Source organism: Typopeltis vanoorti, chromosome 22 (assembly GCF_054136105.1).
Source record: "Typopeltis vanoorti isolate ZY-2024b chromosome 22, IOZ_Tvanoo_1.0, whole genome shotgun sequence".
NCBI lineage: Eukaryota > Metazoa > Arthropoda > Arachnida > Uropygi > Thelyphonidae > Typopeltis > Typopeltis vanoorti.
The window spans coordinates 35,760,758-35,781,269 of record NC_143570.1 but is presented as its reverse complement, the minus strand read 5'-3'; the positions used below and the strand labels follow the sequence as shown (position 1 = coordinate 35,781,269).

The 20,512-nt window shown below is 35.3% G+C and overlaps 1 protein-coding gene across 1 annotated transcript in view; it reads right to left on the bottom strand.

Annotated features, from left to right (window-relative positions):
- Positions 1 to 20,512, bottom strand: part of Orc3 (origin recognition complex subunit 3) — a 283,514-nt gene that overhangs the window by 163,616 nt on the left and 99,386 nt on the right. The window contains exons 8-9 of the mRNA XM_090412057.1: positions 7,413 to 7,572; positions 3,285 to 3,398 (exon numbers count right to left, since the gene is read on the bottom strand). Of these exons, the coding sequence (XP_090268183.1) occupies positions 3,285 to 3,398; positions 7,413 to 7,572 (274 nt within the window). The remainder of the gene's footprint in view (positions 1 to 3,284; positions 3,399 to 7,412; positions 7,573 to 20,512) is intronic.

Genomic DNA, 20,512 nt, shown 5'->3' with positions numbered 1-20,512 from the left:
GAGAAGGAAAATGAGAAGACAATTTGTTAATAGGAGAATACGTAGCTGTTAAATCATATTTCTTCAGAATTCTTGCGATAGGTTCTGAAATACCGGAGATATAAGGAATAGGTACTCGACGTATTGAATCTTTGTTGTTTTGTGGAGGATTATAAGATGTAAGAAGACGTTGAATACTTTTTTCAGAAAAGCCATTGAGTTTCATGTGTTGCTGGATAGTAGAAAGTTCTTTCTGTAGATAATCAAAAGTAGAACAATTAGTTTTGGCTCTTTTGATGAGACATTTTATAATTCCTGTTTTATGACATGGATGATGGGCTGATTCTTTCAGAATATAACGACCTGTGAATGTTGGTTTCCTGTATACTGTAGTTGTAAGAATATTTGAAGATGATCGGATGAGGAGAACGTCTAAAAAAGATAACTGGTTGTTTTCTTCTAATTCCATAGTAAACTTTATGCGATGATGTAAGGAATTAATACTGTTTAAAAAGGAAGATAAAGTGTTTTTACTGTGAGGCCAAATAGCAAATATGTCATCTATATATCTTACCCAAAAAGATGGTAGAGGGAAATTAGATGTGAAGAGGACTTTTTCTAAATGTTCTAAATAAAAGTTGGCTAAAGCTGGAGAAAGAGGACTTCCCATGGCTGTTCCTTCTACTTGGCTATAAAATTTGTTTTGACTTAAAACTCATTTTGCAAGACCACCTAGATTTTATGGCCTTCCAAAAATCCATAAGATTGACTATCCACTTCGTCCAATAGTAGATTGCATTGATTCTCCTACTTACCGTATAGCCAAATATCTAGCTAAATTACTGAAATCTTACATTGGCAACTCCAGTTCTTTTTTAAAAAACTCCTCAGATTTCTTAGAAAAATTAAAAGATGTCTCATTACAACCTACAGATCTTATGGTTAGTTTTGATATAGAATCTTTATACACCAATGTACCTCTTAAGGAAACTTTAAAACTACTTGCTGACATCTTTCCTCAAGATATTATAAAACTATTCGATTTCGTTATACATTCTGGTTATTTCATATGTCAAAACAAATTTTATAGCCAAGTAGAAGGAACAGCCATGGGAAGTCCTCTTTCTCCAGCTTTAGCCAACTTTTATTTAGAACATTTAGAAAAAGTCCTCTTCACATCTAATTTCCCTCTACCATCTTTTTGGGTAAGATATATAGATGACATATTTGCTATTTGGCCTCACAGTAAAAACACTTTATCTTCCTTTTTAAACAGTATTAATTCCTTACATCATCGCATAAAGTTTACTATGGAATTAGAAGAAAACAACCAGTTATCTTTTTTAGACGTTCTCCTCATCCGATCATCTTCAAATATTCTTACAACTACAGTATACAGGAAACCAACATTCACAGGTCGTTATATTCTGAAAGAATCAGCCCATCATCCATGTCATAAAACAGGAATTATAAAATGTCTCATCAAAAGAGCCAAAACTAATTGTTCTACTTTTGATTATCTACAGAAAGAACTTTCTACTATCCAGCAACACATGAAACTCAATGGCTTTTCTGAAAAAAGTATTCAACGTCTTCTTACATCTTATAATCCTCCACAAAACAACAAAGATTCAATACGTCGAGTACCTATTCCTTATATCTCCGGTATTTCAGAACCTATCGCAAGAATTCTGAAGAAATATGATTTAACAGCTACGTATTCTCCTATTAACAAATTGTCTTCTCATTTTCCTTCTCCTAAAGACAAACGCTCAACTTTATCTCTTCCTGGAGTTTATCAAATTCCTTGCAACTGTGATCTCTCTTACTTTGGACAGACTGGACGTTCTCTTGAAAAAAGAATCCAAGAACATCAATCATCCATTCTTCACAATAAACCTGAAAAGTCTGGTTTGGCTCAACACGGGATTGAAACTGACCACAGCATCCTTTGGTCCAAAACGCGCCTCTTACATAGATCCCGTTATAGGTTCGAACGTTTGTTCAAGGAAAGCGTGGAGGCCTTGCTCCATCATCCCAACCTGAATCGTAATGACTGCATATCTATATCAAAAATCTGGGAAAGCCTAATCAAGATTACTCATTAATAATTTTTTTTTTTTTTTTTTTTTTTTAATAGCAAATTCAATCATGTTTCTACTTCAGAATATTTCGTTTCATACTTAGTGATATAACATCACGCGGCATGTTCTAATTTCAACGATCTATTGTTAGTATTCTAGCTTGTATATTTTTTAAACTGTTCTTGTAATACCACTGACGATGGTCTGCTATTTCCAGACCGAAATATTTGGTTAAATAAATATCTTTCTTGTGATTACGTGATTATATCATTCAGTCTTATGTCGCAAGTATCATTAAAACAACAAATAACCATAAAGGAAATTACTTTATGGTAATTTCTCTGTACAAGTCCTCTGTACCAGATCTGCCCTAATGAGTTCCTTTAATTTTTTTTCCTGGCTTGTGTCCAGAGAAGAAAAATTTGGCTGCAAAATAGGAATGGTGAAATCCATATTGGTAATCACCAATTAATTGGTGGACCCCCCCCATTAGCGAAGAATGCAGCATTATGATGCCCTTTTACATTCCTTTTCTAGGAACAAGCTAGACATCAGCTTGAACTTACACTGTTGGGTACACACCAACAAATATCACATTAAATAGGCAATATAGGATGGGTGTCAATGTGTAGTTATTAGCTTGAAGTTAATGAAGCATATTTTACATTAAAAAACCCAGTTTGTTTCATTTTTTTTTCAGCCTAGTATACAAGTCAACTCTCATTATTACTATAACAAACTATTTCAAAGTACTGACCAAAGTACCAAAGTTGAATGCTATGCTTAAAAAAAGTTCACTATAGCAAACAATCCATTATAACAACATATTACTGTGGTCCTTAGTTTGCTGAAGTAAACTGTATTTGAATTTCCTAAGTTTTGATTTGATATCTCAATTTCAAATAGATGATACTAAAGATAATATTTTTTTTAAACCCACTGTAGGTATCTTATTGAAACACAACATATTTCTGAAATGCCACACCTGTGCATTACTATACATATTAGAAAAAAGCAATTTACAGTACATTTATTTCAGTGCATATTTCTCATTTGTCTTATCATCTTCAGATTAAAAATTAAAATAGAGCATTAATGAATGTTATTTTACAATATTACTTTACTGCACTTTAATACAGAAAAGCAATGAAGTCATACAAAATAACATAATATATTGTTTTGTGAGATCATAACCAAGTAAAAAAAAAACACCAAACTTACTTTTAGAATGTGGGCTATATTAGAAACTGAAAAGTCATGGAAGAGGACAACATCTACTAACAATCGAAATACTCGAGGACCAAGTTTAAATGGTAAAGAGGCTGACATGACTACCTGTGCATTACAAATTTATTCAAATTAGGAAGTATAGCTTAAATAATAAAATAAAATGTTATATTATCAAATACAGTAAAACCCCGAAGTTACGCGGTAGGTGGGACCAACAAAAAGCACGCAAGTCTAATTCGTGTAACTCGGGGTATAATTTTGCATGTAATTTATATATACAAACATATAATTGGGACCAAAGATTTACAAAAACACCTATATTTTTTAAGAAATATAATCATAATTGTAATTTTTCGTATATAAAAAAAAAAAAAAGTTATTTCGACGTCGATGGTTTCATAAAATCTAATAGATTCGTCTGACGGCATAATTTCTTTTTCTTGTCATGCAAAATTTCTTCATAGCAAGCTAATGATTTTTTTATTCCTTGCCTTGTGGCTACAATTCGTTCCTCATTAGAATATATGCCCTCCAACATCTGTGAACCTTTCTTTTATGATTGTTCTTACTGTGGATTCCTGTAGATCGAACTTCTTTGCTAGCTCACAAATTTTTATTCTGCCTTCAAAATCCTTAATAATGTTGAGTTTTGTTTCCAAAGTCAATGTTTTTCTTTTCTTGCTAGCTGTAGAAGAATCGGACTTGCTTATTTTGGATGACATTATTATTTTTTTATGTGATAAAATTTTTATCAAGAACATAACATTAAACAATCGCAAGGTTTGTAGACCATAAAAATTGTGTATGAATGGAGACCGTGCGAAACACATCATTGCTTGTTCACAGCATATGCGGCTGGCGCCTGAAAGATATGACTAGTGGTGAGGCTTGAAGCAGGATGGGAATATGTACATATAAGAAACCACGTAACTCCGGATTCCCATAAGTCAGGGTATGACTGTACAAGTAATGAAATCAATTTTTTTTTTTGCCTCCAGAATGATTATTATATGTGAAGTCACTGATCTAATCAATTCTTATGTTTCAATTTCCCAAAGAACTTCTAACTTCACCAATCCAATTATATATATGGGTGTTTGCCTGTGCTTTTCCAATCATTTCTGCTTCAAATAAATTTTTGGACATCTTTCATCTCAGAATTTGTTCATGTTTACTCTTAGAGTTCTGCATACAAAGTCATTTATATATTCATTTTTAATATGGTTCTGGCATGATGCAATCCATTAATTCTTATTCCTACAGCCCTACTTTTTTACAAATATTGTCATATCTGTGGTTATCAATCTTTGATTAACTATCTTATTAACCCATATTCAGATTATATGTAAAAGGCAGTTAGAACTCTGTACACAATAAATAACGGAAAAAACTCACGTAGAAAGATTATTTATTAGTATAATTTTCGTCTGTGTGTCACAGGCATCTGCAGTACATTAAGCTCAAAATTAAACACTAACTGACAATTCCAAAAAGCGCCACCTAAGTAGCTGGTGTAAGATAACTAAAAAGGTCAATAACTTTCCTAAGTATTTATTATTAGTATAATTTTCGCCTGTGACACACAGGCGAAAATTATACTAATAAATAATCTTTCTACGCGAGTTTTTTCCGTTATTTATTATGTACCGATATGTCTACTCACGATTTACCTCTTTTAAAACTTACAGTTAGAACTCTGTCTTATATACAAACTTAGTGTTCTGGCATAATTTCTCCCGTTTCATGTAAATTTATTTCAACAGCTTCCTGCTTACTAGCCTTGCTTATCCTAATATCTATTCCATGTTTAATTGTAATCTTCACTTAAAAAAAAAAAATTGTACAGCTATCTCTAATCTAGAATATTTTAGTAATAAAGTGATACTCCTTTTCGTTATTTGTAAGTGGTTAATGTATGATTTCTGTATTTGTTTAACCTTGGTATATCTTCTGGGTCTGGCTCCCACTGATGAGACCACAATAAATGTCAAAACCAGTGTGGGTAGTGGCCTTTTCCCTATGGAAAAGGCCACTTCATTATGTATAATGAAGAGATGTACTTTGCATTATCAGATATTAAGGCAACTGATGTGAAGTCATTAGCCTCTATATAGAAGTAGCCTAGTTGTGAAGAAACTTTGCAAGAATTAAATAAGAATTTAATTTCTTTGCAACTTTAATTTAATTTATAATCAAGTGAAAAAACTTTCTACAATCTTTCAAAGTAATTACTCTAGACATTTAGAATATCAACTTAATCAACTTTGATTTCTTTTACAGTATTCTTTCCTCCAAACATTTTGCCACATTCATGATATTTGTCTATATTCTTACCAGTCTTTCTATGACTTTTGTTTACCTACTTTTATAAACTGCTTCACTTTCTTATATTTTTCTTTGTATTTTCACAAAGCACATTGACTCACTTGGTGGGAACTTTTGATATGTTTTCTTTCACATTGCCCTCTAACTTCCTAAGTTTAGATGGAGATCATGGAGTTATGATTTTTCTATTCTTGCAGAAAAATTCACCATATTTCTCTTGGGTTGAATTAATTGATGTTTGCTTCGGAGTCTGCCTGATTCTTCACCATTTGATTCTTGTTTTCCAACTCTGATTTTTTTTTTTCCTGTTTGAATAATATTTTATATATTTGAGTCAACAGTTCCCCCTGGAAGCTGCTTGATTGATTCTTTTCAAAAATTTAGTTGGATTAAATAGAAAAATAAGTTTCACTGTTCAATTCTCCATTTTGATTTTTGCCCACATCACTTTTCTTGACTACCATTCAGAATTATTAAAATTATCGTTTAGTGTTGAATACTACAGTTGCTCCCTCCTTTCACTGTTAAATTTGCCTGAATATAACATCTTGTAGGTGATATTTAGAAGAATCTCACCTTTTTTTTTGTTTTCTTTGTTTCAGTAAGAACAAAATCTGTCACCTTTCAAGGTAACACAATTCAGTAACCCAAATCTGTTGATGTGATAATTCTCTAATTCTTCTGCCAGTTCTGCTACTTTAGTATCAATATTTCTTATGCTGATAGTGCCTATCATGAATTCTGCTGATGAGTTTATGCTTGCTCTAGTAACTGACTTTTCACTGTTTGCCCTGGTCCCTGATAAAAACAGCTGGGGCCTGGATTAATTCAGCAACATCCCAGGTGACATGAATTTTCACCTTGTTGTACCATTATTTGTTATTTGTCAACAGAGACTATAATTTGTTCATCTGAATCCCGAACTACAGATGATCTTCATTTGTTAAGTATCTAGTAGATACCTATTAATGAGGTGTACCAAGAGAAAATGAGAATTGGACATTAGGTCAGAAGCCCTGGTCGATCTCTACATTCCTTAAAATGTTATGTTGTAGGTCTCCTTACAGTTACCTAGCTTTGATCCTTAGGCAACCTCGTATTGTTAATTCATTTTATTGCAGCCTCTTTTGTTACATTTTGAGTTTGAAATATAATATTTTATTCTGGATTTTTAAACATAGGAAATTAGGTTTCTTATTCTTAAGCAACCTAATTTATATTTCTAGCCACCTCCAGATTTTGATAGTGACTTCTAATACTCTTAAAATACCATACTTTAAGAGTAATAGAAACTTACTATTAAAAGATTAAAAGGGAGGTGCTACAGTACCTACTCCTTCTCTAAATTTCTCACATCTACTAATAACTGCCTTTAGTAGATGAATGAAATTTGTAAACATAGTGAAATTCTTTTAGGCTTGGTCTCTTCATCTTTCTATTTTTTTTTTTTTTAATATCTTTGCTGAGTAGAATTCACCAATGAACTTTTATATTATTTTATTAGCACTCAGCCAGTCTACTCAAAATATCTTGAATATTTTGAGTGTCATTAAGTGTACTGAAACATTTTTTTTTTGTGCTCTTTTGTGTTTTCTTTAACTGAGCTATATGCATTTCTAAATGTAAGAGAAATATTTTAAAATTTTTAAATAAATTAAAAGTAATATATTTTATAATGGATAAGATAAATAACGATACTATATTTTTGAATACATGCTAAACATTTATATTACTTTCTAAAATAAACACAGCAAGATCTAACTGATGTGCAGTATCAAAATATTTTAAACTTACTTTATGTAATATGTGACTGAGGTATTCGGTAGCAGGAAGTGATGAAAAAGTCTGTATTGAAAGACAAGAGGATGCATTCTGAGACAGCAAGTTGTGTACTGTCATCAATGCCGTAGCAATTCCAAACACCAAAATAAGTGGCAAGCTCTCTGTGTAATTGCTATAAAAATAACAGAAAACATATTCACAGTGCAGAAATATAACTCAAGGATATCAATATTTCCCTTAACATAACCAAGTTTATCATTAACGTTTTATTGCATGAACAAGCTTTTCAAAAAGCTTCTGAAAATTATCAATATGATGAACAAAACTTAATATTTTGCTTTATGCAATATTTCATAAATTCTGTTTGAAGATTCACATATTTATTTCTGATAGATTCTAAAGCTTTTGAGAAAAATGTCAAAGGATTCTGTTTTCAGAAAACCAAATCCTTCAATTATTAAAAAGCTAATAATTTTGATGTCTACTTTGAAGCTAATTTAATTCAAATTAGAACAAAAATATTTCATATTAATAATACTTACCATGCATTAAAAATAACAACTATCATTTGCATTAAATGTCAATAATTCAGGTAGGTATACTTTTTATATGAAAGTTTTTCATTTGGTTATACTATAAATTAAAGATGCCAAGAAATTATATTCTTGGTTTCATCCTTTATCCAAGTGTAAGCAAACGAAGTTTGCATATGAAGTAACTTAATGACTGGGCTACTTGTATACAGAAGCTAATGACTTCACACTAAGGCCTTTAGCATCTATCTTTATAAGTCATAATATAAGTATAAATTAAAGAAGCCAAGAAATTATATTCATCGTTTATCCAAGTGTAAGCAAACAAAGTTACTTCACAACTGGGTTAATTGTATACAGAGGTTAATGACTTCACACTAAGGCCTTTAGCATCTATATACAAGTAGCCCATTCATGAAGTTACTTCATGTGCAAACTTCTTTAATTTACAGGTAGATATAATGTCAAAGTTCATATATATATATATATATATATATATATATATATATATATGTATGTAGGAAGATTCATTTACTTAGTTGATATACATTTTGATATAGAGAATATGCATGTAAACATAATAATTCCATCAGAGCTGCATGCATACATACATACATACATATATATATATATATATATATATATATATATGCAGCTACTTTGTTTGGGAAAAGGGAGGAGGGGAAGATATCACAGTGATCAATGTGATCAAAAAACGGTGCACATTTCAATAGCAAATGTCAGAACACCACGAAACCACAATTAATAGAATATTACTGGAATTAATCAGATGAAATATAGTGGAAATAACAGCAACCCACTAGAGTGGACAATAATCAAAAGATACAAAGTTAAGAACGTAGTAGTCACAAAAAAAAAAGGTGTACAAAAGATAAATAACACACAGAGAAGATGGCACCCATTATTAAAGAAGAAATGACAAACAAATAAACACAATGACAAAAAAAAAAAAAAGAAAATGACCACACTCCTCATGCATCTGATGAGGTTCAATGGAATGAACAGCAGTGAGAAATAAAATTTAATTATTCCAATATTGTATCATCAGAGATAACAGGATATGATACAGGATTGTACCATGCAAAAAGACGACACATAGGAAGCAGAGCTGGTTTACAGAATCTAGAGCCAGAATCCTCATTAAATGCTATTTATACCCTTAGTTGTTTAACAGAAAGTCTTAAATTTTCCCCCATATCTTTGGGGTGCTTTATTATATTCATAATAACTGAGATTAGAATCGTTTTGAAGTGCAGCTGCTGCCTGCAAAAACTCTCTTCTCTCATTTGTACTGGTTGTGATGTAGTACAGTAGTTTCATCCAATCTGATTGTATGGGCAAGATCCAGAACATGGTGTATAAAGCATGGTTGTCCACAGTACTAGTAGCATATATTTTCCTCTACACAGACGAAAGCTGTTCTTCCAGTTTATCTGTTATAGGTTAATTTAATTCAGAAGTGGATAAAGTTACATAAATCTATAATAGCATAGTAAATTTAGCAATGAATATATATCAAAATTTCTTTGATACTATATCAATTGATATATGTTTCATGTCCATGTTATTTCAATTTTAACGGGAACTTCACATTCTTGTATTTATTCGCACGTAAGCATATTAAGACCAGTATGATGATTTTCAGGGGTGCTTAAGGGTCAAAGCTGTATAACTGAGAGGAGACTTCCACATAGCCTTTAAAGGAATAAGGAGAACCGACCAGGGCTTCTGACCTAATGTCCAATCCTCACCTTCTCATGGCGCACCCTGATGGGTACTGAACGAACGAGGATGGGCTAGCAATTTGGGATTTAGCCGACCAAATTGTATTCTTACTGGTTAAACCAAAATAAAAAATGATGGTGCAACATGACAAAATTTCACGCCGGCTGGAGCGCTGCCCAGTTAAACAAGGCCCCCATTGTTTTTGCCAGTGAACCAGGTCGAACAGCGAAAAGTCAGCTAAAAAGTCAGTCTGGAACCAATCTGAAAATACACTCCAACTCAACATCACTAGAGCTAAAGATTGGTACTATCAACATAAGAAGCCTGAATGGCAAAGAAATGGAGCAAGCTGAGGAATTAGATAAGTAACAGATCGACATAATAGGGATGACTGAAACAAAAAAGACAAAAACTGGTGAGATCTTTCTGAGCAATAAATACAAAATGTAATATTCAGGCAATGACAATCAAGGAAAAGAAGGAGTAGCCATAGTATTCAACACAAAATATGACACTAATCTTCTTGAATGGCAGTCAGTCTCAAGTAGAGTAATGTGGGCAAATATGAGAATGGGGAACTGGACAATGAGACTTATTTGTGCCTATGGTCCCACAGAAGGTTCTACTAAGGTAGAAGTGGAGGAGTTTTTTGAGGCTTTAGAAAAAGCAACTGACACAACGAAAAAGGAAAAGTTAGTACTTGTTGGGGATCTAAATAGCAGAGTAGGAAATGATTGTGAGACATACAAAAATATTTTGGGAAAATTTGGAGAAAAGAGCAAAGCTAATAATAATGGCAAATATCTGTTGGATTTCTGCTCAGGACATGTTCCAACATAAAAATGTGCACAAACTCACATGGAGAGAAGAGGCAAGGAATAAGAAAAGTCTCATTGACTATGTTATTGTTGATAGTGATGTTTTCTCCCTGGTGCAGGAGAAAAGTTTTCTCCTGCACCACGATGTTTTCTCCCAGAGTATACAGAGGATTTGAAAGTGGAAGTGATAACTATTTAGTCTTGAGTGTTGATAGTGATGTTTTCTCCCAGAGTATACAGAGGATTTGAAATTGGAAGTGATCATTATTTAGTCTTGAGCAGGATAAAATTGAATTTCATATTGAAAAGAATAACATGTAAGAAAGTTTTAAAGCGAATAAAAGTTGAACAGCTCACAGATGTGAACTGTAGACTAAAATACACAAAGATTATTGAAGAAAAAATGACAGAGTTTGAGAACAGGAACAAAACCTTGGAGATTCAGTGGCAAGCCTTGAAGAAAACCCTGATTGATTCAACCAGAGACGCATGTGGTGATGTTGTCTGCAAGGATAGAAAAATCAGAATTACATGGTGGACACAGGAAGTTAAAGAGGCAGTGAAGGAAAAGAAGAAAGCATATCAAAAGATCCTGGCAAATAAGTCAGCTTTTTCTCTTAGAGAATAGAGAGACAAATGTAAGAAAGCTAAACACAGTGTAAAACTAGCTAAACAAAAGTCATGGGAGGACTTTGGCAAGAACATAGAAAATAAATATCAAGAAGGTGGCAAAATATTCTGGAAGTTGTTGAAGAAGCTTAGGAATGGAGGAAAGAGTGCTGTAAAAGGAATTAGAGATGATAAAGGTGACATGAAAATGGGAGAAAAAGATATCCTTGAAGTATGGAGTAAAAATTTGCTAAATGAAACAAGCAGTGATGACAGCACAGTGATAAAAAACACTGACCAGACATGCAGTCAGGAATACATAACTATCTACCTACTCCTGCTGTCTATCCACATTTCAAGCCACCGAAGGCTTGAAATGTGGAAAGACAGCAGGAGTAGATGATATTCGAACAGAAATGCTGAAATATGATGGTATAAAAGTCTTACAGTGGCTGCACTGCATAGTTCAGAATGCCTGGACAGAGGGACGAATTCCTGATGATTGGAGTAGAGCTCTCATAGTACCCATATATAAAAAGGGAAATAAAACTGAATGTGAGAATTACAGAGGTATATCCCTACTGAGTGTTTCTGGTAAGATATATGCACGTATACTTGAGAAACGGTTGAGAAGAATTGTGGAAGAAAAGCTTGGTGAAGAACAAGCTGGATTCAGGCCAAATAGAGGCTGTCAGGATCAGATCTTCACTTTATAACTAATAATTAAGGAATTGACAGCGTAGACTAGAAATATAAATTAAATAAACTTTAATATATACTTTCCGATATTTCGGCAAACGTCATGTTGCCATCTTCTTGGGAACTTAATACAAAGACACGTTCACACAAGTACTACATAACAGCAAATGAGAACTGAAGCTAGGAAGCTAACGTTTTCCTAAAGTCCTGATGGCGCCCCTGGCGGGCTATATTGGTGGTTCTTGGCCTTTGGGCTGAAGTTCTTCTGATAAATGTTTCCCAAATTTGGGGCAGTCTCATGCATCCAAATTTGCTGAGGTTTGGCATGTTCCTAACGGCTGAGGCTGATTCCATGAATAGTCTTTCATATTTGAACTTGCTGCGGTGTATTACTGTGGCTTTCTTCCATCTTATTCTGTGGCGAGTATCCAGAGCGTGGTCTGCAAGCCCAGAGTGGCTGTACTGGTGAAATCAGATGTAATCCTTGTGTTCTAAGATTCTGATATTTGCTGTCCTGCCTGTTTGGCCAAAGTAGGATAATTTACAGCTGCAAGGGACCTGGTATACACCAGGTAGGTCTAGGGGAAGTGGTTGGTCTTTAGCGGAGCGGATAAGGGATGCCAATTTTCTATATCGTCTGTAACAAGTGGTCAAGTCATGTTTTTTTAAGATTTTGTTGATTTTTTCCGAGGTGCCCCGGATGTAGGGAATGGTGATGGATTTAGAGTAATCTTTTTTGTGAAAGGGGGGGGGGGAGTTGGGGTGCAGATAACTGGTTTAAGTATTTCTTGGATTATTTTGGGGTGGTAGCCATTGGCTGAGAAAGTGTCACGGATGTGATTTAGTTCAGTGGTTAGGGCTTGATCATTTGAACAGATTATTTTTGCCCCCAAGCAAGCCATGCAGCTGAGGCATTCCACAAGAAGGCCTCGATGTTGGTCCAGGCTCGGCCATCACTGGACAGTTTTGCCCAGTCCCGGTGCAGTGCCATACCCACTTCTGACCCCAGCCCGACTATTCCAGTCCTCAGACCCAATCCTTGTCCCAAGGTTACAGATCTGTCTTGCCGACTTCTCTTACCCACATTATGCTATCGACTAGAGGCTGTTCACCTTGGAGACCTACTGCAGATATGGGTATGGTCTAGCATGAAAATTGCACACTCTCCCCCCTAGGATTTTCAAGGGCACAGGCTCTGGACACCGCAGAAGGTGCAGTGTTTAAGGGGATAGCATCCCTATCTCCAGACAAACCAATTCCAGGAAGCCAAACCTTTACAAAGAAAAGACAACTCTCCCTGGAAACCACATTGACTTCTCCAAGTTCAGTTGCGTTACCGCACTTGGCCCAAGAAGGCTGATCTCCATGTCTAGGAATATTAACCCAATTCCCTTTTGGTCTACCGGCAGAACCAGCTTTCACAATGTCCCACTTCGGAATGGATTTCTCTTATCCCTTAGGACCGACTAACCCATGTTCGACTGCTAACAGGCTTGCCAGCCGGGTTGGCCGAGTGGTTAGTGTATCTGCTCTCCAGCCAAAAGGCTGCGGGTTCGAATCCTGCCGTGGGCATGGATGTTTGTGATTGTCTGTGAAAATACTAGTAGTAGTAGTGAACAGTAGATGGCGTTGTGTAAATGATGCAATTGGTGGATGATGGGCGAGTGGTGGAGACCGAAAGTTGTAGGGTAGGTGCCCTCCCTCGATGAGTCTTGGACTCCCTGGAGGTGTCAAATAATAAATAAGAATAATACTAATGACTCAGACAGATTAGGAATATGCTTAAAATAGTGACTGTCCTCACTGATGAAACGAGAGCAGTTCATTAAAATATGAGCAATTGTCAGTCTGATACAACACAACTCACACATGGCCATCACACCTCAATAGGAAGGAGTGTGTAAGATGACTATGACTTACTATGCAAAGGCAAGCAAGAACAATGTTCTCTTTATGATCCCTGCATAGACTAGACAGACTTTGAGGGAGCTTGTTGTTGGGTCTCTCTATTCCATGATGACTACCACTGGGATAACAGTTTCAATCTTATGACATGCCAGTAATCAGTGTATGGGACAGGCAGATGGTGAAGGCTTGAGAAATGAGCTTACCAAGCTACAACCTCATTTCCTTAATCCCAACATGGCTTGGAATCCAACAGAAGCACACATCCAAATAGAGAGTCAGATATTTTTACAGCAGCTGTAGACTGCTTATTGCCTATATAAAGCTTTGTGAATCTTATATATAATGCACCTTTGGTAACATTGCAATCTTATGTAGTTTAAGGCAAGCTCTATCACATACAACTCAGCAGCGAAGTTCTTACACTCTAGCAGGAGCTGAACAGATATTATGCTGGATAGCAAATAATTCCATCAGAGCTTCTGAATTTGAACCATCTCTTCATGCAGGCACAAAACCAGAGTATTCCATTCTATATGCTTGAAAAATCTGCTATTAGAAAAATCTGTATATATATGAATGCCATGGTAGTAGTATATTTGATGGCATCCATACAACAGTATATACCCTAATACTCTTAGAGCTTCTAAGAGTGCTTTTGTTTGCAAAGCAAAGAGACTGCGTGAGAGTCTAATAAGCGTTGTACAGATTCTTCCACTGTGGGCAAAAAAAATAGGTAGCTACATGTGACGGCCTGGCAGGAATTTTATCTCAGTAGTAAACAGCAAAGACAACTGTTTGTGTTGAAGCAACTAGGGTGGTTCATTTGTCTCGATGTAAAGACTAAGGATCAGTGAAGTTTGAAATGCTTTGATTGCAATTCTTATGGCATGATGGTGGATAGGGCCTAACTACTGCAGAGTTCTCTGGCTAAATCACTGACTTCAAAATCCATTATCAAGTTTGGTCTAATTAGTGCATGATACAATCTGAGCAAAGATCATCTGTTGACATCCCAAGAGGTGGAAGATATGGTGTGAAGCATTTATTGCTTTACTTATCTTGTAAATGGCATATGTGAGGGAGGAAACTATGTTTCTTGTTACATGTGAGCTCCAAGAACTTGGATTTGGTGCAAATGGGATTAAAGCTTGTCCTAATCAGAGTTCTGGGTATGGATGAGGCCCAGGTCTGCAGTAAAAAATGTATACAACTGTTGTTTCTGCTAGGAAAATCTGAACTTATTCACATCCCAATATGAAAGATGGTCAATGATTTGCTGCAGCTGTCTTTCTATGGCCCTCATATTACATGAATGAAAGAAGATGGTAACGTTATCTACTTGGAGGGCATTACTTAAAGTTATTGAGTTAACCTCGATTGCAAAAAGTGTGGCACTTAAAACTAAGCAGAACTCCCTCTTCTTGGGTATACAATGGGAGAGTGTGGTTCTCACTAAGAAGATTCCATTGGACAGAAGTTCTTGATAAAATAGAGGGAGGTTTGCTCTGAGACCAAAGTTGTGAAGGTCTTTTAATGTTCAGCAACCCCAAGCAGTGCCATATGCTCTTTCTATATCAAAGAAAACAGATACTAAGTCCTCTCGTTTTAGGAAGGAATCTCTAATGGATGTTTCCAGCCAAACTAGATGACCAGTTATTCAGTGATGTTTGCACCAGAAACCATAAAAGATGAGTCGACCATTTTTTCCAGAATCTTATACAAGCAGCTGATCACAGCAATTGGTTGCCCATTCACTGGGGATTTTGGAACTGTTTTTTTCTGGCTTAAGAAAGGCAATAATAATTAACTTTTGTTAGGCACCTGGAAAAATGGAATCACAAAAAAACATCTGTTGAGCAGATACAACTGACAAACAGCAACACATGTTTGATCATTTGACATGAACATGTGCGTTCAAATGAAGCAGAAATGCATGATATTTGACCAAAAAATGGTCATATATGGAGGTATCCAAGTTTTATGGTGGCTGCACCACGGAATACACTGCAGATGGTTGGTGCAGCAGTCTCATAGTACTGAGCTATAAACTGGGAAATAAACAGTGAGAATTACAAAGGAATTTCCCCAATGAGTATTCTAAAGTAATATGTTTCAGCAGAGGCTAAGAAAAATTGGGCAAAAGAAACTTGGTAAAGAAGAGGTTGAGTTCAAGTCACACTTCTTTTTCTAAAAAAAAATAATATAACAGGGATCTGTATTTAAATTTTGTAGATATAAAATATCATAAGCTGCCAGAAGAGCAGACCATCAGAATTCTTCAGTTCTATGGTGTAAATGGGACATCACGTAATAATATAACCATTAATTTTTCAAGAAATAACAATGTATACTAGAATATTAATTATAAAAGACTTTAATTAATACCTTCCTATATTCCACTGATATCATCAGGGATCACAAAAAACAATATGCTAAACTTGGCAAATGAGGCCAAAGAAAGGCAACAGAAATTAGGCTAAGAATCCTAAGCATGCCTTTAGGAATACCTTCGTTTTTTTTTTATGAGGAATAGCCTTTCAAACTAGTATCTGCTCTGGTGTAATAGAGTGGCCTTCTTCCAGCATACCCTGTGATGGGTGTCCAAGTGGTCAGAAAGTCCTGAGTAGCTGTAATGGTGGAACTGGATATAGTCCTTGTGTTCGGATATTCTGATTATGGCCATGTGCGAGCACAGCAATTGCTTCAGGGTAAAGGATGATAAGTTTACTACTGTGTTTTTCACCATAACTATGCAATAGAATCTAAAAAAAAATTCCTGCAGAAGAAATAATGATACACGTAGAATGAGGTATCAGCAGTCTTCCCAGCCATATTGTCAAGAACATCAGACTGGATGTAGCCAATGTGCTCACCCAAGCTAAACCACCAAAAAGCAACATATCAAAAAAAAAATAATAAAAATAAAAATAAATACTAAAATAATAATAATTTGAAGCTCTGCAAGAAATTACAGCAACAACAAAATTATCAAAGCAAATAAGGGAAATGCCACTGTGGTTTTTAAACCAATCAGATTACTCAGGTAAGTTTGCCTCTTTACTTCTAGATCATTCTAACTATCTCCCTATAGACTATGATCCAGCAGCACACAAATGACAACACTCCATAGGCTCCTTAAAAAGGTAACCTCTTGGCCTGTGGGAGTTAAAGACTAAAACCTTATAACTCTAGATCCCCTGCTCCTCATGGATATATGGACTACTAAAATCCATAAACAAAATGCACCATTACGTCCTACTGTGGATGACATTGATTCGCCCACATACAAATTAGCCAAACATCTACCCAAAGTGTTCACACAATATACTAGCAACATACCTTCACACATAAACTCAGCCCACTTTAAAGCCAGTACAAAAAACCTTACACTCCAACACACTGATATAATGGACAGTTTTAATGTCTCCTCCTTATTCACTACTGTCCTGCTCACCTTAGACCTCATCCAAGCCATATTTCTTCTCAAAATCTTAGCCTTATTTCAGTTCATCACGGAAAATTCTACAAACAGATAGAGGGGCCAGCCATAGGTTTTCCACTTTCTCCATCCCTGACCAACTTCTTTTTGGAGACCTTTGAAAAAAGAGCCTTAAAATCTGCCCCACACAAACCTGCTGTCTGGCTATGCTATGAGGATGATATGTTCTCCATTTGGCCACATGGCCTGGATACACTCCACAATTTCTTAACACACCCAAACAATCAACACCCCCCAGGATCCAGTTTACTTTGCAAAAGGAAAACAATGTCTCCCATTCTTGACACTGATTACATGCCAGCCTGATGGATCGCTGACATTATCTGCTTACAAAAAACAGATAACATCAGGTATTCGCTGTATTCACAAAAACAGATATTCACACCACTCTCCCTTCCAACAATATGAACTATAAAAACCATATATAACAGGGCAAAATTAATCAGTTCTGATAATAGTGTCCTAACTACTGAACTTGACCATATCTTCAACATTTTCTTAGCCAACGGCCACAATCCCCAAAAAATATTAAAACTCTATAACTGCAACCCCCCCCCCAGAGCAGAGATTACTCTAGATCTATCACTATTCCATATATCTGGGGCACATCCAAAAAACTGACAAAAATTCTAAGGAAATACAACCTTGCAACTACATACAGACCACATAAGAAATTGCATCTCTTATCACTCCACCAAGGACCAGCCACATTCCCTAGACCTACCAGAAGTATACCAGGTCCCTTGCAGCTGTAAACTCTTCTACTATGACTGAACAGGCAGGACAGCCAATATCAGAATATCCGAACACAAGGACTACATCCAGTTCCATCAATACAGTCACTAATACTAAGCACGTGCACACTGTGTGCACGTGCCTAGCATTTCTTTGTGCACTTGAAGATGTCTTGGTGACATAGGTAAAATATTGCCTTATAATCTAATTAGCCAAATACATTCAGTTAATTATTATCTTTAGAGGTCCAGTTTTTCCATTAGACATGAGTCATAATGCATAGAAATTTGCCCCCAAAAGAGAAATTCACCTCCATGTAGTATCTTGTCACATGCCTTTGCAAAATCTTGTAGTATCATTGAGTAGCCATTCTCTTTATTCACTCAAGTGATGCAGTAAATTAGAGAGGCAAAGCTGACTCTTCACAAATCCATGCTGTTCTTCTTGGGAGTCTCCTTCATTCAATGGAACAGTCCTGTTCTCCTTCAACTTCATTGGGAATTTATCAGAGTTGGCACTTAAGTTAAACATTCTAGCCAGAGGTGATTTTGATTCTGTTGCATATTCTTGCTTTATCTGCACCTTGCTACTATCAGGACTCATTAAAGTTATCCATCTATAATACCCTAGGCGCTTCTCACTTCAATTCTTGTCACATTTTCACAGCAGTATCTTTACTTGGATACATGGTGGTCACTCAGTAACACAACTATTTTATCTACATCTGTTGCCATGCTATTATCAGAACTCATTAAAGTTATCTGTCCACAATCATTCTTCCTTTTATTGCCACAAAGTGAGGGGTAAGTAAAAGAAAAATTTCCAATTTTCCTTGATACACAATTCTTACATTCCATGTTCCTATTTTATGTAAATGAATAAAGTGGCAGCATATTCTAAAATAACTCTATCAGAAGACAAAGTTTCTGAAGGCATTAATTCAACTTCATTATTCTTGTTAATTTTATTGGAGTTTCCCTCTGCTCTTTCCCAATAACTATTTTTATGTCTAATGATCTGGATGTTCCATCTTCTGGCACTATATTTCAATAACTCAGCCTGTCTTCATAAGAATTTCTTGGCAAAATGTATACAAAAATGGTTTCCATTGGTTTCTTCTGTGTTTGCAGTGCACATTGATCTTAGAGATCACAATTTGTCTACCATAGGAACTCCTGCGAGAAACTTGCCATTCTCTAGCCAGTATAGCCAAGTCAGAGATGAACTTTGCCCTAAGTTTATCTCTCTACCACAACGAGGTGTGTATCTAAACTAAGGTTAAAGTGTTACTGCCTGCCAAAACAATGAATTCTTTCATCACACCTTTTTTTTTGCATGCTGATGGCTTCATAAATATTAATTTCTGCACCAAGAAAAATTAATCACACTCTCATTAAGTACTCCTCTTATCACAGAGTCATGCCAAAAAAATTTTCTCCTAAACTCTCCTCTCTTCATTTGTCTTAAGTTTTTTTTTTTTTTTTTTTTTTACATGGGACACCTTGTTTTTATTTCTCTTGTCAGGTCTATCAATGATCTGATGTTTTGCAATTATTTAATCCCATACTTTATCCTGTGAAAGACTCCATGTAATATTTCTATCATGTATTCTCTTTTCTGCCTATTAATTCAATTTGTAACTCGCATGCCTTCAAAAAAAATATCCTCATGGTGAGCATTCCGCAGAGCTGTCACCATCTTGATTGTCTGCCTCTAGATCTTCTCTACCACTTTTTCATTCTTAATAGTAGTCAAGATATAACTATATTAAAACTTTATAAAGCAGGATAATAAGCTTCAACTTTCTACCTGTCAAAATGCTCTTCAACATCCAAGTAGTCCTGTGAACTATACGTTGCTCACTTTTGCAACATGACAAATCAGTTCAACCTTGGAATACTACTCAAGCATTTGGGATAGTGCACAAAATCTCCCTACTAATGCCTGACACCATTCAACAGAAGGCAATCATATTAACTAATGACCATATCCACACAGATTCTCTCTGATCACTCTCTCTCTCTCTCGTAGATGTTCTATTTCTGCCTTATGCCTCTTCCATAGCTATTCTCACAGATAATGTTTTGAAGAATTGGCCACCATCATGCTTCCACTTTCTTCCAAGCTGCTGCTTGTCAACATTCATTTACTGTCCTACTTCAAACCTGCCCAAATCAGCTTCTTTTCCTTCTCTTTTATTCCATCTACTCCTGTTCTGTCAGACAGTCCATCTGTGTCTCCCCAGAAGACTTATCTCTACAAGAAACATGATTAACAATAAGTTTTTTTTTTTTTTACATTCTTGCCTACAAGACACTGAAGTGCTATAGGTTCTGCAACCTTTTGTGAGGGTCTGATATACAAAAAAACTTTCATTTCAAATTTAGACTCTGATATAAAAAATATCAAGTAAATTCTGCATCAGTAACAGGAATAAAATATAAAGCAGCCAAATACAAATAAAACAGAATCTTCTTAAAAAAAAAAAAACATCTGTGTGATTTCAAGTTTATAGTAGTTCTTGCCTAATGTTTGGAAATGAATGAAGATCTATGACTCAGAACA